A 22628-nucleotide genomic window follows, 5' to 3' on the forward strand; every position below is an offset into this window, starting at 1 on the left:
TTCTCTAGTGCCCATGGAACATTCTCCAGAATCGATCACATCCTAGGTCACAAATCAGGTCTCAACCGGTACCAAAAGATTGGGATCATTCCCTGCCTATTTTCAGACCACAATGCTTTGAAACTAGAACTCAATCACAAGAGGAAAGTCGGAAAGAACTCAAATACATGGAGGCTAAAGAGCATCCTACTGCAGAATGAATGGGTCAACCAGGAAATTAAGAATTAAAAAAAATACATGGAAACCAATGAAAATGAAAACACAACTATTCAAAATCTTTGGGATGCAGCAAAGGCAGTCCTAAGAGGAAAGTATATAGCAGTACAAGCCTTTCTCAAGAAACAAGAAAGGTCTCAAGTACACAACCTAACCCTACACCTAAAGGAGCTGGAGAAAGAACAGCAAATAAAGCCTAAACCCAGCAGGAGAAGAGAAATCATAAAGATCAGAGCAGAAATCAATGAAATAGAAACTAAAAGAACAGTAGAACAGATCAACGAAACTAGGAGCTGGTTCTTTGAAAGAATTAACAAGATGGATAAACCCCTGGCCAGACTTATCAAAAAGAAAAGAGAAATGACCCAAATCAACAAAATCATGAATGAAAGAGGAGAGATCACAACCAACACCAAAGAAATACAAACAATTATAAGAACATATTATGAGCAACTCTATGCCAGCAAATTAGATAACCTGGAAGAAATGGATGCATTCCTAGAGATGTATCAACTACCAAAACTGAACCAGGAAGAAATAGAAAACCTGAACAGACCTATAACCACTAAGGAAATTGAAGCAGTCATCAAAAATCTCCCAACAAACAAAAGCCCAGGGCCAGATGGCTTCCCAGGGGAATTCTACCAAACATTTCAAGAAGAATGAATACCTATTCTTCTGAAACTGTTCCAAAAAATAGAAATGGAAGGAAAACTTCCAAACTCATTTTATGAGGCCAGCATTACCTTGATCCCAAAACCAGACAAAGACCCCATCAAAAAGGAGAATTACAGACCAATATCCCTGATGAACATGGATGCAAAAATTCTCACCAAAATACTAGCCAATAGGATCCAACAGTACATTAAAAGGATTATTCACCACGACCAAGTGGGATTTATCCCTGGGCTGCAAGGTTGGTTCAACATCCGCAAATCAATCAATGTGATACAATACATTAACAAAAGAAAGAACAAGAATCATATGATCCTCTCAATAGATGCAGAAAAAGCTTTTGACAAAGTACAGCATCCTTTCTTGATCAAAACTCTTCAGAGTATAGGGATCGAGGGTACATACCTCAATATCATAAAAGCCATCTATGAAAAACCTACAGTGAATATCATTCTCAATGGGGAAAAACTGAGAGCTTTCCCCCTAAGGTCAGGAACGCGGCAGGGATGTCCACTATCACCACTGCTATTCAACATAGTATTGGAAGTCCTAGCCACAGCAATCAGACAACAAAAAGAAATCAAAGGCATCCAAATCGGCAAAGAAGAAGTCAAACTCTCACTCTTTGCAGATGATATGATACTTTATGTGGAAAACCCCAAAGACTCCACCCCAAAACTGCTAGAACTCATACAGGAATTCAGTAAAGTGGCAGGATATAAAACAATGCACAGAAATCAGTGGCATTCCTATACACCAACAACAAGACAGAAGAAAGAGAAATTAAGGAGTCGATCCCATTTACAATTGCACCCAAACCATAAGATACCTAGGAATAAATCTAACCAAAGAGACAAAGGATCTGTACTCAGAAAACTATAAAATACTCATGAAAGAAATTGAGGAAGACACAAAGAAATGGAAAAACGTTCCATGCTCATGGATTGGAAGAACAAATATTGTGAAGATGTCAATGCTACCTAGAGCAATCTACACATTCAATGCAATCCCCATCAAAATACCATCCACTTTTTTCAAAGAAATGCAACAAATAATCCTAAAATTTGTATGGAACCAGAAAAGACCCCGAATAGCCAGAGGAATGTTGAAAAAGAAAAGCAAAGCTGGCAGTATCACAATTCCGGACTTCCAGCTCTATTACAAAGCTGTCATCATCAAGACAGCATGGTACTGGCACAAAAACAGACACATAGATCAATGGAATAGAATAGAGAGCCCAGAAATGGACCCTCAACTCTATGGTCAACTCATCTTTGACAAAGCAGGAAAGAATGTCCAATGGAAAAAAGACAGTCTCTTCAACAAATGGTGTTGGGGAAATTGGACAGCCACAGGCAGAAGAATGAAACTGGACCATTTCCTTACACCACACACAAAAATAGACTCCAAATGGTTGAAAGACCTCAATGTGAGACAGGAGTCCATCAAAATCCTAAAGGAGAACACAGGCAGCAACCTCTTCGACCTCAGCCGAAGCAACTTCTTCCTAGAAACATCGCCAACGGCAAGGGAAGCAAGGGCAAAAATGAACTATTGGGACTTCATCAAGATAAAAAGCTTTTGCACAGCAAAGGAAACAGTCCACAAAACCAAAAGACAACCGACAGAATGGGAGAAGATATTTGCAAATGACATATCAGATAAAGGGCTAGTATCCAAAATCTATAAAGAACTCATCAAACTCAACACCCAAAGAACAAATAATCCAATCAAGAAATGGGCAGAAGACATGAACAGACATTTTTCCAAAGAAGACATCCAAATGGCCAACAGACACATGAAAAAGTGCTCAATATCGCTCGGCATCAGGGAAATCCAAATCAAAACCTCAATGAGATACCACCTCACACCAGTCAGAATGGCTAAAATTAACAAGTCAGGAAACGACAGATGTTGGCGGGGATGCGGAGAAAGGGGAACCCTCCTCCACTGTTGGTGGGAATGCAAGCTGGTGCAGCCACTCTGGAAAACAGTGTGGAGGTTCCTCAAAAAGTTGAAAATAGAGCTACCATATGATCCAGCAATTGCACTACTGGGTATTTACCCCAAAGATACAAAAGTAGGGATCCGAAAGGGTACGTGCACCCCGATGTTTATAGCAGCAATGTCCACAATAGCCAAACTGTGGAAAGAGCCAAGATGTCCATCGACAGATGAATGGATAAAGAAGATGTGGTATATATATACAATGGAATATTATGCAGCCATCAAAAGGAATGAGATCTTGCCATTTGCAATGATGTGGATGGAACTGGAGGGTATTATGTTGAGCGAAATAAGTCAATCAGAGAAAGACATGTATCATATGATCTCACTGATATGAGGAATTCTTAATCGCAGGAAACAAACTGAGGGTTGTTGGAGTGGGGGGTGGGGTGGGAGGGATGGGGTGACTGGGTGATAGACACTGGGGAGGGTATGTGCTCTGGTAAGCGCTATGAATTGTGCAAGACTGTTGAATCTCAGATCTGTACCTCTGAAACAAATAATGCAATATATGTTAAGAAAAAAAAGAGAAGAAGAAGAACGTAGCAGGAGGGGAAGAATGAAGCGGGGGAAATCGGAGGGGTAGACGAACCATGAGAGACGATGTACTCTGAAAAACAAACAGGGTTCTAGAGGGGAGGGGGGTGGGAGGATGGGTTAGCCTGGTGATGGGTATTGAGGAGGGCACATTCTGCATGGAGCACTGGGTGTTATGCACAAACAATGAATCATGGAACACGACATCTAAAACTAATGATGTATGGGGATTAACATAAGAATAAAAAAAATGAAATGATAGAAAATGCGGATAAACGAGTGCAATAAACCACGCTAATAGATACCGGTGGGGGGATGGTCCAAGTTGCTCCTTCTCACATTCGTTGGTCCAGATTTCGGTTTCTCACAAAATGAAAGATTAGATTAACTTGGAAATCTTCCTAGCGCCAAAAAGAAATGCTGACTCAAAGATTTAAAACGCCTTTTGGAATTCACAGCCCACCACTGAGCTTCGTCTGTAAGGACACAGGCTCTCTGGAAACCGGTGATTGCGGGTCTGAGAAGGAACGAACTCTCAGTACTCACAGATGACTTGGTTGTGTAGAAAATCACTTCCTTTTCCCCACCAGACTGGGAGTTTCTTAAGAACTAGGGTAGATGGACCTTGTACACTTCCAAGGCTTGTTGGGGTACACTAGGTGGTGAGTACATAGTATTGAATAAGAATTTGTGAATACTTTGTCTCTGAGTGAGAGTGAGGGGACCAGATGGCATAACATACACAATTATAGAGGAAAACCCCAATTTCGGGGAATGATTTAGAAAATCTAGGCATAAAATAGCTACATTGGGTGTTTTTTAAAGTATCCCTCTGTACATGTAAGCATATCTAGACAGAATTTATAGCAAGAGAGATTGGGAAAATGAAAACAAAGGTGGTTATGGCCCCTGGGAACTAAAAGCAATTAGGAAAAAATCTGAGATGATGCTGAGTGAACTAGAAAATTATAAGTACTCGACTGTGTTTATGGTTGGTGAGAGAACCAGGTCCGTAAATTCTTTTGTTAGAAGAACTACATTCACATATTTAGGTTTGGTCTTGCTACTCGCATTGCCTTTGTTAAGAACCTTCCTCTACATGGAATGTCTACCCTCTACCCAAGCCTTAATGAAGAAGACAGGCATGATAAATGCCTTATCAGTCCAATCTTTCGTTCATGAGGCACTTGTACCTCATTCACTGAGCACCAGTATGTGCCAGCAACTGTCCCGGGGTCTGTGGATCTTGAGATGAGCAACACTGACTCTGCCCCGAGTAGCTCAAAGGTAAAGAGGTAGCACTGATAGGCCTCTTTGTATATACTGCCCTATAAAATGTTACATATGCACAGTCCTGTTTTTCAGTATGTGTACATATAACTCTGTTTATAACATGCATATATATCATATAAAATAATTTGAAGCAGTGCTGTGGAAAGTATGTACATTAGGAAAGCAAAGCCTATAGAGTCCTACTGAAGTGAGTTCAGAATTAAGATTTAAATCAGACCTCTTGCCTGGGGAAGTTACTCTGAGGCTCGATTTCTCTCTGCAGAATGTTTGCAGAGGTTTGGGAGAATCAGTGACTTGGAGCATGTGACAGGGTGACCAGTACGCAGTAGATGGTTCAGCACCCAGTCATTCCTTTGTGTGCATGTATCACGTTGCCCCAAGCAAACTGCAGACTCCCGTCTCCTTGGGGCAAGGATTGGCGTGTGTTCCTTGGACTCCTCCCCAGAGGTCAGCCTGGTGCCATACACGGGGGCAAAATGATCAATTACAAAAGCATCATGAAACATTTTAGAGAGCCTGCTACCCATCCAGCATTGCGCTGGACATTCTTATCAAGAGTGTTCTCAAAGTGTCTTAGGATGCAAAGATTGATTTCCATTTAGACTTGTAATAACAGACTTTTTCCCTTTGTGGTTTAAGATTGAAGATGAATTTATGCTGGCACCAGGATTTGCAGCCCCACCTAATCTAGATTATTCGGGCTACCATCAGTACATAGAGGAGAAGCTTCCTCCAGAAAGTCCAGCACTGTATGGCCTCCACCCAAATGCTGAAATAGAATTCCTGACCGTGATGTCCAACACTCTCTTCAGAACGTTGCTGGAGCTGCAGCCCAGGAATGCACTCATCAGTGAGGAGCTGGGGCAGTCCACAGAAGAGAAGGTAGAAGGTCTTTCTTTTCTGTTCAGCTCTAACAGTGAAGGGCACTGATCTAAGTGTACAACTCGATGGCTTTCTCTCCCTTTCCATATGCCCATATAATCACCACCCAGATAAAAATACTTAACATTTCCAACACTCGGGGTCAGTATATCCCTCCCCCTGCTGTCCAGACATAACTACCACTCTTACCTCTATCACCATAGACTAGCTTTGCCTGTGTTTCAGTGTCAAATGGATGCATTCATACAATAGGTACTGATATGTGTCCAGCTCCTTTTCTACATTTATGAGATTCATCCATGTTGCATGGGCCAGTGACTCATTTTTGTTTAGTATTCTGTTGTATGAATATACAGTTCATGCTTTATTCATTCTACAGTAGATGGATGTTTGAGTTATTTCTAGTTTTTCACTATTTTGACTTAGCACAGCCATGAACATTCTTGTAGTCTTTTGTCAACCAGCACAAGCAACTTTCAGAGGTGTCCCCCCATACTCCTCACCCCTCTTTCCTCAGAAGTGGAATTGCTGGATTGTGGGGTGTAATGTGTAACTTCAGTAGATATTCCCAAGCAGTTCTGAAGTGTTTGGACCACTTACACTTCCACCAGCAGTGTGCAAGTTTCACCTGTTCTCTGTCCTTGGGGTTGTGTTAATGGTAGTAATTCTTTGTGGTTTTTAACTTTGCGTTCCTTAGTCAAGGAGTGATGCTGAGCATCTTTACCTATGATCTTGGCCATCTGGATGTAATCTTATATCAAGTGCCTGTTCCAGTTGCTTGCCCATTTTTTAATTGAGTTGTCAATGTCTCTCTTACAGATTTGTAAGGACTCTAAACATACATCCTTTTTCAGATAGCTGTATTGCAAACATCTCCAAATCTGTGACTTGCTTTCACTCTGTTTTTTGGCTCTGTCATTTTGTTATGGTGTCTTTCTTACATTACCTTGGGAGACTGGCATTATTCTTTTGAAGGTATATATTGTCCTAGAATGACAGGAATGAGAAATAGACATCAAATGCTTTTTTTTTTTTTTACATTTAGTTTATTGCACCCCCCAGATAAATTAGCCCTTATTTCCCTCCCCCATTTAATCAGGATTTGATTGACAAGGATTTGGGTTGTTGGAAAACACTAACCATCAGATTTAATTATAGTGAGGTCCGAGGAATTTTCCATATTATTTCTTGAAATAGGGCCATTTATTGAGGCCCTTGGTTGTCATTTAGAGGCTTTAGGATTTGTTGTGGGGTGTTTTATCCTCTATACTAACATTTTCCTTGTATGAATGTTAGACTTTTTTTTTTTAAGATACAAAAGGAAACATTCATCCATTTGGGAAAAGCTATAGTATTAATAGAAGCAGAGAGATGGATGAAGTCTTCATTTAGTTTGGGGGCTTCGATCTTTCCAACAGAGAAGCTGACCATTAAACCAGAAACTGCAAAGCAAATGATCTTTAGATGCTTCAACATGGCAAACAGATTGTAGCGACGACTCTTTTGGGTGCTTACTATATGCTAGGCACTAAAGGAAGTGCTTTACAAATAAGCCACCTACTCCTCAATAGCTCGAAGTAATATCAAGATCCCTATTCCAGAATTAGGTTTAGGTGACTGACTTGTCAGACAACCAGAAAGGGCCAATGAAGGAAACCAAGCTCCAGCTGATTCCAAAAGCCATTCTTCTACCTAACTTGCCTACTACACTGTTTCATATTTTCTACAGCTGCTGCACATGAGTTTAAGATTTCAGGACCTGAAAAATAGCCTGCCAGGGTGCTAAAGCAATTTGGGATTAGGATATCAGAACCACAGGCAGTAATCCAAGAAACCGAGGAAAGAGTGAAAGCTGCTTAAGGCTAAAGACAGGCAATACCCTTAAAACTTTTGTCTATTTTAGGTATCTGTTGGTTTTCCCCAGTTCATTAAAAGAAAAAATATGTACATTGAAGTACTACATACATTTTCACATCTTTAATGTATAAATCTTTTATTTCTTCAAGGCAATAATTGAAGAAGACACGGGCTCCCTTGCTGTTGAAAATGTGGATCCAAACTGCTCTTAAAATTTTAGGCTATGTCAGTTGGGAGGGGCAACATCATAGACTCACCAGAATTAGCTCAACCCTAAAGGGCATTTTTTGGTTCATGTGACTTTTCAAATTTTTTTTTTTCCCTTTAATTAGCATTAGATTACAAAATGTAATACCTAAACGTTGGGATTCTACTTCCTCTGATTGTATCTTTACGTACAAGTGAAATGTCATTGATGACAGTTCTATTCCCTAAATGCTAACAGTGAATAAACTGCAGACAAATAGTAGCTCCTTCCTGATGGGACCTACAGAGGGGGGGGAGGGCTGCACTGATGCAGAGGTAGTTGAGCTAGTCAGAGTGCCTGTCTGCCCATCTCCAGGAGGCAGTGGCTATCTTTTAAAAGCATTAGTAAGCATCTTCAGGAGTTGTAGAATATATTCTGGGACTTTGAAAAATCAAGGGCATAGTCCCTGTAACTAAAAATGAAACACAGACGAGCTCAATCTTGTGTGTGTTAATGATTTAAGGTTAAGAATGTTTTGGATGACCTTTTGGAGAAACTTCCAGAAGAGTTCAACATGGTGGAGATAATGCAAAAAAGCTCAAACAGAAGCCCCTATGTTCTTGTTTGCTTCCAAGAGTGTGAAAGGATGAATGTTCTCCTGCGGGAAATCCGTGTGTCCCTTCAACAATTAGACCTTGGTTACAAGGTGAGTTTAACAGTGGTACTAGAACCGGCGTCACCACGTGGGGTGGACACTGACTTTGTGGCCTCTCTTCTCCATGCAAGGGGGAGCTGACCTTATCTCCTGAGATGGAAGCCCAGCAGTCCCAGCTGAGTTATGACACAGTCCCAGACACTTGGAGCAAACTGGCTTATCCATCTACATACAGCCTGGCCCAGTGGTAAGCTGCCCCCTCACTGCTCCCCCTGCCATTACCCACCTGGGTGCTGGTTCAGTGTTCTCAGTTACAGTTGTGTTTGAACAACTATGAAGAGTGTACTTTGTGAGTATACCTGGCCTGTGATGCTGCAAACAGAGTACCACCACTTTCACTTGAGTTTCTTCCGTGTGTTGCTTTAAAGGCAAAAACCAGTGAGAAGTTAGGGTCAAAGCAAGAATCAAATTCTGTGCCTTACTTATTAAGCTGTTTGGTCCTGGACAAAATACCTGATCTTCCTAATATCTATCATCTGAAAAATGTAGGTAATAAAATTCCACCATTATTTAAATAGCCATGGGAGGCAACTTGAGTTTGCTTTCATGTCACTTCATATGCTTATTTTCAAAGCTAGTGATTACCAATGCCATCTCATAGCTAACTTTTTTTTTTAAACTTTTTTTTCTTTTAAAGATTTCATTTATTTGACAGAGAGAGCGAGACAGCACAAGCAGGGAGAACAGGAGAGGGAGAGGGAGAAGCAGGCTCCCCGCCAAGCAGGGAGCCCGACGCGGGGCTCGATCCCTGGGCCCCGAGATCAGGACCCGAGCCGAAGGCAGACGCTTAACCATCTGAGCCACCCAGGTGCCCCTCATAGCTAACTTTTTAAAAAGACTATAGTAGAGGGGCGCCTGGGTGGCTCAGTCAGTTAAGCATCTGCCTTCGGCTCGGGTCATGATCCCAGGGTCCTGGGATCGAGCCCCACATCGGGTTCCTTGCTCCGCAGGGAGACTGCTTCTCCCTCTGCCACTCCCCCTGCTTATGCGCGCTCTCTCTGGCAAATAAGTGAAACCTTAGAAAAAATTTACAGCATACAGTAAATCTGACTGCTTGAGTGTGTGGGTGTGAGTGCAAAGAGGTGTTCCAAAGCTGGGGCTGAAATTCTCAGCTCCCTGACGGCTAGTGCTCTCTCCAACTGCTCCTTGGTCTTCGTAGTCAACACAGGAAGTTTCAAAGATTCTCTCTATTCCTGTCTTCTCCGTACCGAAATTTTTTTATCCTTGCTTTCCTCCTGTCTTCTTACCATGAACCAGAATGCTACTCTGAGCCTTAAACTGGAAAGCTCCATCAGAATTCCAGAGGAGCAGCACCTGGCTGGCTCAGTCGGTAGAGCCTGTGACTCTTGGATTGTGAGTTCGAGCCCCATGTTGGCACTAGAGATTACTTAAACAAAATCTTAAAACATTTTCAAATGACTGCACCTTGGAACTGCCCGCCAGGCAGCCAAGTGTTGGCTGTGTGGGCCGTGTGCAAACATAAGAACGGAAGGTACGACGTGGAAGGGACACAGATGGCAGCAAAGGACCATGGCGGGGAAGAGCAGAGCAGAGCTACTCACTGGCTTTCTGTGAATGCTGGGGATGTCCAAAATCAGATTTTCTATTTCCAATCAAAAATATATTACACTTAAATGTTATGATAAATTTTATAACTCCAATAAATTTTAAATTTATTGGAGTCATTTCCACCATCTTATTTTGTGCCTTCTAATTTCTGTATTTTTCTTCTTTTATTCGAATTTTTTCTGGCTTCTGTCCATTTAATAGTTTGGGTTCCCCCACCTTTTTCCTTTTTTAAAGTAGGCTCCATGCCCAGTGTGGAGCCCGACATGGGGCTGGAACTCACGACTCTGAGATCAAGACTGGAGTGGGTATCAAAGAGTCGGACGCCCAGGGCGCCTGGGTGGCTCAGTTGGTTAAGCGACTGCCTTCAGCTCAGGTCATGATCCTGGAGTCCCAGGATCGAGTCCCGCATCGGGCTCCCTGCTCAGCAGGGAGTCTGCTTCTCCCTCTGACCCTCCACTCTCTCATGCTATCATTCTCTCTCAATAAATAAATAAAAATCTTTAAAAAAAAAAAAAAAGCCCAGCTGAGTCACCCAGGCGCCCCTAATAGTTTTCTTTATTCCATGTTTATCCCTGTACAGTTCCTATTATTTTAGCAGAGACACTTTACTGTAACCTACACACTTGATTTTTCTAACACAATGTAAAGTCAACAGTTTTAACCTCCCTCTGAACGCCAGCCTCCTCTGGTCTGCAATTGTAATTCAACCTTATTTTAAACCATAGTGTTTTTGTTTATATAGTCAATTATTTTTGCTTTAACAACATATATTGATTTCTTCACTCATTGTTGCTTTTTGTATCTCATTCTGGGCTCCTTTGTTCTGGGCCCTCTTACCTTTTTGCTAAAGGGCTTTCAGGGTATGTGGTGGGAAGTAAATAGGGTTCTTTGTGTATCTGAATCTCCCTTACTGCACTCTCGCTCAAAATAGTTTACCTACATGTACAATTCTAGGATACAATGATTTTCTCTCAGCCCTGTGGTTTGGTACCTCCATTGGTTTCTAGCATTTATTATAGCTGATGAGACTGTTCCTAAATGCACTTGTCATCCCTTCACAACTAATCTTTTCTCTCTGGGACATTCTTAAGATTTTTCTCTTCACCCTTGATGTTTTGCAATTTCACTAATTTACGTGTGGACTTTTTTAAATGTATCCCCGTTGGTACCGTGTGTAGTTATAAATGTGTAAGTTTACCTATTATAAATGTGTAAGTTTACCTATTGTTTCCACTCTGAAAAATTCTTAGCCCTTATTTCTCCAAATACTGCCTTCCCCCGTTGTCTTCATTTTATTTACCTACCTGAAATCTTGTATTTTCAATCTATGTCTTGCTCTGCTGTATTCTGGTTGATTTCGTCGGTCCTGGGGGGAAACCTGTTTCCAGTTTACTGTCTCCCCTTGACTTTTAAAATTTCATTGTCCAAAATCAATTTTCAATTCCACATTATTTATATTGGGGGCAGGGGAGGTACCAGACTTGGTTTCATAAATTCCTGTTTTTATGACTATTACTCTAGTTTTTAGGAATTTAAACATATTAAGAGACCTTTTTTCAAATTCCTCTATTTTTATTTGCTGGGTTATCAACCTTCTTGTTCGCTGGATTTGGTGCCAGCTTTTTATACCATATAACCAATTGTCTTCATCCTCAAACGACAGGCTGGTGGGTTATAAAAAAAAAATTAACCCAATCATTGGGGGGCTTTGTAGGCAGCCCGGCATTCTTTGATCAAATACTACTGGGGAGGTGTTTGCAGCTAATTTATAGAAAAAAAAAAAAAAGATTTCGTGTTTTTTCCTAGGATTCTGTCCTCGGTCTATATTAAGATATATCTTAGTATTGATTATTTGCAGCCAAATTTTCTTGAAACATGGCATGTCCCTGATTTTAGAGTCAAATTTGTAATTGAGGAAAAGTCAAATTTCCTAGAATTGTATTCAACTTTTATCCCATTTCATTTTTTCTTACTCTGAGATCTTTCTACTTAATGTCTTTTTCTTACCTCATCACTTCCAAACCTTAATCCTACTTGTACGGGCAATCATTTTTTAAAAACTTGTTGGAAATTGGCTACAATCCCTATCCTCCTGTGGCAACATTTTTAGATAAAAAATCTTTTTTTCTCCTATCTTTGCCTATCTTTGCTTCTCCTGTTCTTCACCTTAACTATCTTCAAGTAGGTTTTCCCTAAACCAGCTATTTGAAAGAATTTAAATGGGGCAGGAAGGGCCATGTTCTAAGATGGCAGGAATTTTCACGGTAGTGACCCGTTTCTCTGTGAATGTCAGTCCTGCTACTTTTGTAATCCTTAACCAAACCAGGTCCCACAAAACTTCGGAGCTAGCCTGTGTGGCCCTCCCCCTGGAGAACTGCCTGCCAGCTTTGATCGCAGGGCTGTCCTCCATCTCCTACCCTGCTCCAGCTTCTCACTCTTTCTGGCAGCCCTCAGTTCTACATTTCAAGGCTTGCCATGTCTGATTTTATCAAAAGAGGTTCATTTTCCTGTAGCCTCTGGGAGTCGGCTTCCACCCTTGCGTAATTGTGCCGATGAGTTCAGAACCTGGGTAAAAACAGCACTTGCTCAAACCACAGGCATGCAGAGGTGGGCAGGTGCTATTCCTCTTCATTACCTGTCTCCTCGCCCCTCCCTGTCCCAGCAGCCTTCCCCTGCCCATCCTCACGCACACCTGCGTTCCCGCACACCCTGTCCTCACTCTGCGCTGGAGGCTGTCACTTGTGTGTGACCACCCATCCCTAAAATCATTCAATAAGTAAGTGGAGATGAATTTTCCACATTCCCATGTTTCTTGTTCCTAATGGTAATAGTTACAAAATTTCAACAGAAATAAAAAAAAATCTAGCTTTTTAAAGGGACAGTGTTCTGCAAATCATTAGGTAAGGATTTTCTTGGTTATCAGTGGTGTATCTATCCCATCTTCCCCCAAATCTACCTCATCTTACTGGAAAACTCTGTCACTGAAGAGCATGTTTGTTTCTTCCTTGTATTTTACCAGGTTTAGTGACCTCCTTTTGCGATGCCGGGAACTCGAAACCTGGACCCACGATCTTGCCCTCCCGGCTGTGGTGTGGCTTTCTGGCTTCTTCAACCCTCAGTCCTTCTTAACTGGTAAGGGCTGCTGGCCCCTCTTACCCTGCTCCCCAGTGCTCACACAGGGGCCAGTACAGAGAGGGGAGGAAAATTCACAGCGGAACGGCCACGTGAGGTGGGATGTGGTTCACTCTAGTAAACATTTTCTGTCAAGGGCCACGTGGTCCCTTTCCCAACGGCTCCACTCTGCCACGACAGTGCAAAACCCCGACGATACGTAACCCACTGGGTGTGGCTGTTCCACCAGAGCAGGCCTCTGCTGGCCTTGGTCTAGTGCGGCCACCTGCCCCCACCGTGGCCGGAAGCATGCCGCGGGTCTGTGGGCAGCCTGCTGCCGGCTCCTGCGAATCTTCCTGTTCCTTCTCCTCCCACAGCAATCATGCAGACCATGGCTCGAAGAAACGGGTGGCCACTGGATAAAACGTGCTTGACTGCTGATGTCACCAAAAAAACGAAGGAAGACTACGGCCATCCTCCACGGGAAGGTGCCTATCTCCACGGGCTCGTCATGGAAGGTAAGCTACGCCATGAGAAGCACCTGTATGGTTAGTACGTGAAGGACTTTTTTTTTTTTAAAGATTTTATTTATTTATTTGAGAGAGAGAGAATGAGAGACAGAGAGCATGAGAGGGAGGAGGGTCAGAGGGAGAAGCAGACTCCCCGCCGAGCAGGGAGCCCGATGTGGGACTCGATCCCGGGACTCCAGGATCATGACCTGAGCCGAAGGCAGTCGCTTAACCAACTGAGCCACCCAGGCACCCATGAAGGACCTTTCTTAAGTCTGGGTTGGTGTTTGCCCTGTTTACTCCCCTGCCCACACCTCTCTGCTCGCAGTCACTTGTATCTAGTGCTTAGTTACCTCGTTTCCCAGTTTCACAAAATTTTACACCAGGTTCTGTGTTCATAAGGCATTTAGGAGGATGGCTGTCAATTCAGTGTAGGCCTGAAATTACCCTGTGGTGGTCACACTAGATACAGATGCAGGTTTAATTCAAAAATCTTAGTTTAAAAAAAGCAACTTAATTGCTACTTTACTACAAGACTTAAGCCCTGAAGATGCCAGTGCACATTGTGAATCTCTATGGGGGGGGGGGGGGGGCGGGTGATGAGGGAATGTACTGAATTAGAGACTTCTGTCTTTTTAAGGGAGGAGGAACTCATTGGCTCTACTGGGCCTGGATTCCTATAGAACGTTTTTATTTTTGAATTTATTCAAAGCTGTGACTTCTGCCTCCAGGGTGTGCGGGGCAGGTGGGGAGCAGCTAACCCACCCTCCCCCCGCGGTAAGAAAGCCCCTGACAAGCAGTAACGTGCCAAAAACCAAACATTTATTGCCTCCAACAGGGAGAGGAGCGGTACCAACATGTCATACTATTGCAACCCTTGTGCTTTTGCGGCAGGTGCCCGATGGGACACGCAGTCAGGAAGCATTGTGGAAGCCTGCCTCAAGGAGGTCACCTCGGTGATGCCAGTCATCTTTGCCAAAGCCATCCCCACGGACAGACAAGAAACCAAAGACACGTATGAATGCCCCGTGTATAAGACCAAAATGAGGGGCTCCAACTACGTGTGGACCTTCCGGCTGAAGAGCCCAGACAAGACGGCCAAGTGGGTCCTGGCAGGCGTGGCTCTGCTGCTCGAGGCGTGAGAGGGGGGGCAGTCCTTCTACTGACAGCTACAGACCCTCCTCCCACTTCCCTAACTTTTGTTTAAACACCATCCTTAATAAAGTCTCCCCATCAGTGAAGGGGGATTTTAGCTCTTGCAGACCTTAAACAAAATCTTTTTAAATTAAGATTTAGCCCTGACAGGCTTACACTGTGGGCAGCCGCTCCCGCCGCCCTCTGAGCGGTAACGTGCCAGTCTACGTCCTGTTTATTCACGTTTTCATAAAAATAAAACTCTACTATTCTCAAGATCTATGATTAATTGCACTTTGTAATTCTAAATTCCAATGACCCCGAGAAGGGTTAACTATGTGGTCCCGGGCTGGAGGTAAAGATCAAGGCCACACAGATAAACAGTGTCAAAGGCAAGAGCTGCTTATACTAGGTTTTCTCTGGAACTTACCTGGACTTTTAACTCCACCCCGTTTAAACCTTTTTTTCATCGTATGCAGATGCTTTTAAACAATTCACTATACGTAGGGGCCTATGGATACATGCATAGAGATTCCTCTGCTGTGCCGTGTTCCTGAGAAATCTTTTTAAGCATATAAACAATCTTTCTTAAAAAAAAAAAAAATAGTATTTAGATCTACAAAGAATTTCTGTATAAAAACACAACTGTAAGAAATCTCAGGCCCAAGTGGCATGGCAGGTCCGGCTGGCCGGTCCTCCTCTCAGTTGTCTTCTACCAGCTGCTTCTGTAAGCTGAGAGCAAGAGGGCACGGAGGCATTAGTGCACGGGGCACGGAGGCAAACGGAGCTGCATTCCAGGCTCAACCCCCCCACCCAGAGTACGGAGCCCAGCGCCAGAGCTTCTGCTGCCTCGTCCTGCTTCCGTGACAGTAGACCCTGCAGCCAGGGTGCAGGAGCCCCCGTGCCTCACTCCAAAACTGAGCTCTGGAGGGCAACGCTGTTTCCCGTCTGTTCTACACAATGGGGGCGGGGGGGGGGGGGGGGGGGGGGGGGGGGACCGGCAGTCCTGAGCTTCTCCCACGCGAGCAGACACGGAATGGATGGCCCTCGCATGAGGGTTTCTGGGGATCACAGCCTCTGTTCTGCTTTGGGAGACCTACCTCTCCAGGTATTCCTTAACGTTATCGTAACCGTAGAACTTGGCCAGGTGAATGAGGATTCCCGTGGCACAGCGGCCGTCACGCTTCCGACAGTAACTGCAGTTGCAGATCCCGCGGCAGGGGGGGCACATCCAATCCTGGAAGAGCAGCGCCCCCCCCCCCCGTCACCTCTGTGCTCTGGCCCGGCTCACGAGGCCTCCCCTCCCACCCTGAGGCCCAGGCTCCTTCTAGGAGATGGCACAGAGTGCCCAACATGTCTCCTTCCTTCACAGGTTTCAAAGGCCCAGACGGGTTGACCACCCCAGCGTCCCACATGTGCAGAAACCCAGAAAATTAGACAATCAAAAATTGTGCAGAATTTTAGGAGTACAAAAGAGCAGTGAGACCTAGGTATGAATTCTACCTCTTCTACTTCCTAAACCACTTCACCTGAGTAGTACAGATTCATCTGCCAACTGGTGACAGGATGTATTCACCCCATACAGTAAAGAGGCCATACACAGGGCAGGGGCTAACTAAGGGCACAGGCTCTGGAGCCAGACTGCCCAGGTTCAAGTGCATGTGTCCTAATTATAGAGGGGACCGAGGAACAGGGAGGGTATATACCTATTTTACTAGGTTAAACGAATTACAACACCTGAAGCAGTCAACTGCATTAACAGAGAAAAAACTTTAGACCAGGGCCAGGCACATAGGTCCACCTTACAAACCAGAACTGTAAGAAAGCGTGGCTCTGACCCTGGAAAACGCCCTCCTCTCTCCTGTCCTACTGGTCAGCTTGCTCTCTTTTCAGAAGAAAGCCGTATTTTTCATTTCCTCTAGAGTGCTGAGGGGTAGACTGAGCTCTGCAGCTACAGGTCCCCGATCAAGGGCCCAGGGAGCCCCACCTTCAACCTGCTTCCCTCCGCCCGTACAATTCATGACAAAGGCGAACACTGTCCCTACCGGGTCCAGCAGCGCAGATCTCACATCCTCCCCATAGCGATTCCGCAGGCACGGCCCACAAAACTGTCCTCGCACCCCCCCGCAGCTCTGGTTCCGACACACGGTCTTGGTGTCGATGGTCTTCTGCCTGCACTGGTGGCAGGTATTGCCCTGAGGGAGGAAGGCGGGGATTTAGACCGCGTGTGGTGGTGTACGCGGGGCGGGCATGAAGCAGCACGGCCTGTCTGGCACAGACCACAGCGCCCTCGGGAAGCCTGTAAGCACTTTTCCTTCTGGGGCCAGAGAAACACATTAGGGCAGGTAAGACAGGCGAGGAGTCTGGAAGGAAGGACATGATCAGAGAGACCAGCAGAAAGCCTTGAGGCAGGGGAGGAGAAGCCCGCAGAGGGTGACGGGCCCAGTGGCCCTGAGCCCCAGGTAGCAGCACTGGGCTCTGGCCCAGCTTCCGGCAATCTGGGTCTTTTTAGGATACAATTTCCTGGTGTTAAAATGTTGGCAATTAAAAACCTCTTAATACTACCTTAAGCAATAGGACGCTGCCTCATCTAAAAAATGATGTGAAACACCACAAAGCCTCCCTCCAAATCAGTTTAATAAAAAATATTTTAACCCATTTCCTACTGACCAAAGATAATTCAAACTTCAGTTCCTATGGTTATATGCACCAAAAAGCACACACACGAGAAAACCCCACAGTATGTTTTTTCAGACACCTTAAAAAATACTTAAAATGTAACTATTATAAATACGCTTTTCCAAACTATACACCTGCCTTCCCACAGAGCGTATGCATCCCCCCGAGAGACCTTTCCTGAGGAGGATTCCTGCGCTAGCCGACTTCCCCTTCCCAGTCACAGGTGACCCTGTCAGAGGGGAGAGGACCTAAGGGGATAAGCCCAGCTACAGTTTAAAAACTGCAAGATTTCTAATACCAGTGCCTTGGACTCCCCATTAGAATCACAATCATGCAAATTATTCATTATACATAATTTACCAGAACTTTATCATAGATTTTATCTCGAACAGTTATGGCAACATTTTCTAAGTCCTCTTCAGTGATATCCTCCACTGGCCGAAAAGAAGATACTCGGTGACGCCGTCTATACCCCTGGCATTTCCCCTGCAAAATGAGCCAAAGCAAAACCTGGTATAAGCTGTTTTGACTGGTTAAAAAACACATAAAAATTTCACATTCTCAGGGTCGCCTGCGTGGCTTAGTGGGTTAAGTGACTGCCTTCGGCTCAGGTCGTGATCCCGGGGTCCTGGGATCGAGCCCCGCATCGGGCTCCCTGCTCCGTGGGGAGTCTGCTTCTCCCTCTCCCTGCTCATGCTCTCTGTCTCAAATAAAATCTTAAAAAAAAATCGTTTCTCACTCAGAGCTCTAACACCATTAACGTTAACTACGTCCCTCTTCAATTTCCCCGGAACCCATCATTTACAGAGCTCCTGCCAGACACGGTGTCAGCGGCCTCCACAGCAAGGTGACAGACACAACAGTAAATGAACAGCCCCAGTTGTCCCTGACCAGTACGTAGTACGCAGCTGTAAACTCTGTGAGGACAGGGAAGTGACCCACAATGAACAGCCACACCTGCAAATGGGAAGGACCTCGTTTCTCGCTCCAGACTTGGAAAGCACTGAAAATGCCCCATTCCTACAACTGAAAGGCCTGGAGAAATCACTGCCCTTTCCCACAAGCAATACCACAAGGCAGCCTGGCGCCACGGACGAGCTTTTACCACCTCCCCTGCAGATGAGGCTGAGGCTCCTAACCCTGAGCAGCTCTTCTGCTCGGCGGAGGTGAAGGGCTCACTCCAGCCTTCACCTTAGATGGGGGGGCTCCTTCTCGGAGTGCGGTCCCGGGAACACCAGCACCACCTGGGAACTTGGCAGAGATGCTGCACATCTACTGGGTCAGGGCCTCAGCACTGGCTCAGACCAAGAATAATCTGGTTATTGTGCTCAGAAAATACCCCACTAATTGTCTTCCTTCTCCTGAAACCGTAGAACTCTTCGGCAAATTTGGCAGCTGAGACGGTGAAGTTCTCCAGGGCAAACTTCTCAGGAGGCCGTGCGCTCCGGGTCGGGTTCGTGCGCCGGGTGATCTGTCCCTCTGAGAAAGCCCGCCTCGCTGTTCTCTTCTTCTGAAAACAAGAGCACAGACGTATGCAACCAGGTGCTTCCTTGGATAAAAGCCATGTGGCAACAGACTCTATCCGTCGGTACCGGAATCAGTAATTATAAAGGAGTTCTACTTACAGAAGCGGAGTTCGGGGTTCGTACTGGGAAGAAATCGGGCATAGAGTTCAGTTCTGCCAGTAACTGAGCGAGCTGAGGTTCCGAACAGAAGAAAGGATCTCACATCAGTACTGCCACGCCTCGTTCATCTAACAACTTATCCCCAAGTCCTCAGTTTTGGCAACATGAGAAACTTGACTCACGTAGCTCAGGTTCGATCTCAAGAGTTGCTATATTTTTAGCCTCAAAGGTAAAGATTTTTATCTCCAAAGGTGAGATGCTAGGATCATCATTCATAGGAATAAAATCTATGCCCATTCTTTATATATATAAAGACCATCATATCATATATGATGAACGGGTCCCTAGAGTGACAAAGTGTGACCCTGGAACAGATCATGATGCACACCTAAGTCAAGTTTCATCAGGTTCAAAATGAAAGGCTCAACTAGACTGTTCGGACAGTTATTTAGAGCTCAAAAAAAACTCTAAGTTGATTTCTCATTAATTTATGAAAATATTCCCAAATAAACACCTAAGAACACCAAACAACAGGCATTAATATTCCAATTAGGATTTTTAATTTTGGATTTATACAAATGTGTAGGTGTCACTAAAAAATCATGAACACAGTTATTTTAATAAGATGCAGATACAGTGCTAAAAATTTCCCTTAGCTAATAAGCATAAATATGTCTTAGGATAAGTTTCACTCAAAAGTAGGCTTTTTATTTTCTTACTAGACATCTAAGACTGCATATACAGTATACTATGCTTTTTAAAAAGAAAATATTAAAAATACACCAAAATGCTAAAAGTGGTTGAATGGTAGAATTCTCTTAATTCTGTATATACAAAATTATGAAGCAAACAAGTTACTGACCGAATACAGAAAAACCAAATACACGTAACAAAAACTTCCCCGTGTGCCATCATTCATTCCAGCAAAGATATGTTCACGCAATTCAAAACTGTTCAGTTTAATACCTAGGCCTCCTGCATTCCCTCACCTGAGGTCTTCAAGCCCCAGTGGGTCATCAAAGAAGGATTTCTCGTTGCAAGCCGCCTGCCTACCCTGCACACTGCAAACCTTACGTGGGCTCCTCGACACTCTCTTCACACTCCGCTCCTTTCTGCTGGGAACCAGCTAGCTGTTCAGCCCTCCCCTCTTCAATACCACTTCCTATTTAGAACTTAACTTTGTAATAGACAGTAAGCAGCAGGAGGTCATCGTACCAGGAAGTAGAGCTAAAATGGTCCAGGGGAGTCGCTTTCTGTTCCCAAACCAGAGCTGATCAGGTAATAACTGGCTGGGGTTTGGGAACAGAGGAAGGACACCCAATACCCAGAGCACATATCCTAACAGAAGCCAGAGCAGCAGTTCTAAGGGCAGTCCCGGGAGCCTCGGCGCCCGGTGCCAGCTCCCGGCCCGCCTGCCGCAGGGCCTTACCATGGCTTTGTTCTCCTTGATGTTCATGGTCCTCTTCAGCAGCGCATCCGAGCCCTCCTGGCCCTCATCCCTGGAGTCATCCTCAGACTCCGAGACCGAATCTTCCCTTTCCTTCCCCTGTCTGCAGCTTCTCTTTCTGCCAAGAATTGCTTTTTTACTGTCCTGTAAGCGTGTGCTAGAAAACAGCGGCTCCGAAGAACTGTCATCTGATTTTTTTGCCAGTTTCTTGGTGGGGAACTGAAAGGCTACTCGAAGACCGATACTGCTCCTCCTAGGCCTGCTTCTTCTAGGTGTAGCCTTTTCTCCTTCATCCTCCTCCTCTTTCTCACTCACTGAAGACGCCTTACCAGCATCACTCAAATCTGACTCCACAAGCTAAACAAAAGGAGAGAAAAGAGAAGAGACCATGTTTCCCAACAGACCTCCCCAAACACATTATTTAAAAGCACTCGGACATTATTGCGGAGAAAAAAAAATAAGAAAGCTTCCCCTTCCTGCTGTGAGCTCCCGCTGAACCTTCAGTTAAGTGCTCTGTTGAGGCATCTGGTAGGAGAGCAGGCATTCTACTGCTGCCCTCTGGCCCGGCCCCGGCGGACTGCTGCCTTCACTGCATGGGCTGGAGTGGGACACTGACAAAGGAGGGCTCCCCCACTGTGGAACGGCCAAGTGTTATGAGGACTGGCCGAAGAAAAGGGTGTGCATGGCGTTAAGGGTCATCTTCAGATAACAACGGAGAACTAAGGGGAAGAAGAATACTATTCTGCGCTGAAGAGAGGGAACAGGACTCAGGGGTAGAAGGGACAGGAGAGCTGCAAGCAGATGACCGGCCAGCAGGGTCAGCAGGGGAGCCTTATCCCCAGGACATGAGGGGTCCTCACTCCCAGGACCGCCCTCCCCCCTCTTCTGCAACGTGCAGAGCCACAGGGTGAAACCAAGGCAGACAGCCCGTGGGTTGCTGCGAAGCATCCATTCTGTCAGCTCAAGAAACTCTTGCCCCCAGTGTTCTGATTCCGCTTGGTATATAGGTTTCTGGCATTAAAGTGGAACTCAGTCTTACACACGAGAACACAGAACAGAAGGCAGTGGCAGGGTGACATTACCCAGGCGAGAGTGGGTGACATCTCAGATGCCAGGGGGCTCTTAGCAATGGCAGAGCTAGGCTTGAGTATCGAGATCAAGGCCACCTCCTGGGCATCTTTACCACACGCTGAGACCCTCTGTCGGGGACTCTGGACAACAGGGCTGCTGTGAGGAGAACAGGGAGCAGCATCACAATGGGCCCAGGACTGAGGTAAAGGACTCTGCTTCCTCCTTGGTGACCATCCCCCCCAAATTCTAGCTGGACTCAAGCTAAAAATAAGGCATAGGAGGGCACCTGGCTGGCTCAGTCCACAGAGCACATGACTCTTAATCTCAGGGTGAGTTCAAGCCCCACATTGGGCATGAAGCCTACTTAAAAAAATTTTTAAATGTACTGGGGCGCGTGGGTGGCTCGGTGGGTTAAGCGTCCGACTCTTGATCTCAGCTCAGGTCTTGATCTCAGTGTTGTAAGTTCAAGCCCTGCGTTGGGCTCCACACTGGGCTGGAGCCTACTTAAAAATAAAATAAATAAGGAAAAGGGAGGGGGAAAAAACCCTGCAGATAACTTCCAAACCTTGGTGTATGTATCAATCCACAACAGACCAAGTAGAGAAATAAGACTATAGTGTACTGATTTTTTTTTTTTTTTTTTAAAGTATCCTGAACTTTCTACATCATTAGCTCTGGAATCCAAAATGGTGGGATTGGAGGATCCAATTTTAGGAAGACAGTGTTGGAGGACTTCAGAGGAACTCTCTCTCAGATTGGCTTTATTTATCTTCATCATCCTCTAACCCGTATCTCTTTGCTAAGGACTCTGTAAAGGACTAAAGTAGACAAGAGCAAATTGTAACCACCAGTGGAGGCCGGAGGCAAAGCACACAAGGCCTCTTCATGTACGGCTAGAAGACCACGAGACACCAAGGGGACACCAAGGGGCAGTAACATCCTATTATCGGAAAACAGGGTCTCACCAGTCCCCACTAGGGTGGGCAGGAGGTTGGGGAGGGAGGCAAGAATGCTTGTTGGCTCACTGAATTGTAAAATAAAATTTGCAGGCGGACCTGCCCTAAGCTATGAGTTATTACATCAGTCAACATGTCAGAATTCATACCCCAAATGT

At 45.0% G+C, this 22628-nt stretch overlaps 2 protein-coding genes across 2 annotated transcripts in view; one reads left to right on the forward strand and one right to left on the reverse strand.

Annotated features, from left to right (window-relative positions):
- DNAH11 (dynein axonemal heavy chain 11) overlaps nt 1-14700 on the forward strand; it is a 329965-nt gene extending 315265 nt beyond the window's left edge. Inside the window, 6 exon segments of the mRNA XM_021689842.2 lie at nt 5368-5610; nt 8178-8360; nt 8441-8556; nt 12958-13070; nt 13427-13567; nt 14453-14700. Coding sequence (XP_021545517.1) covers nt 5368-5610; nt 8178-8360; nt 8441-8556; nt 12958-13070; nt 13427-13567; nt 14453-14700 — 1044 coding nt within the window.
- The window catches only part of CDCA7L (cell division cycle associated 7 like), a 43317-nt gene continuing 35047 nt past the window's right edge, over nt 14359-22628 (reverse strand). The window contains exons 4-10 of the mRNA XM_021689843.2: nt 20426-20800; nt 18997-19068; nt 18711-18881; nt 17732-17857; nt 16738-16887; nt 15793-15929; nt 14359-15424 (exon numbers count right to left, since the gene is read on the reverse strand). Coding sequence (XP_021545518.1) covers nt 15394-15424; nt 15793-15929; nt 16738-16887; nt 17732-17857; nt 18711-18881; nt 18997-19068; nt 20426-20800 — 1062 coding nt within the window. The 3' untranslated portion in view covers nt 14359-15393. The remainder of the gene's footprint in view (nt 15425-15792; nt 15930-16737; nt 16888-17731; nt 17858-18710; nt 18882-18996; nt 19069-20425; nt 20801-22628) is intronic.

This window comes from Neomonachus schauinslandi, chromosome 12, assembly GCF_002201575.2.
Source record: "Neomonachus schauinslandi chromosome 12, ASM220157v2, whole genome shotgun sequence".
Classification (NCBI taxonomy): Eukaryota; Metazoa; Chordata; class Mammalia; order Carnivora; family Phocidae; genus Neomonachus; species Neomonachus schauinslandi.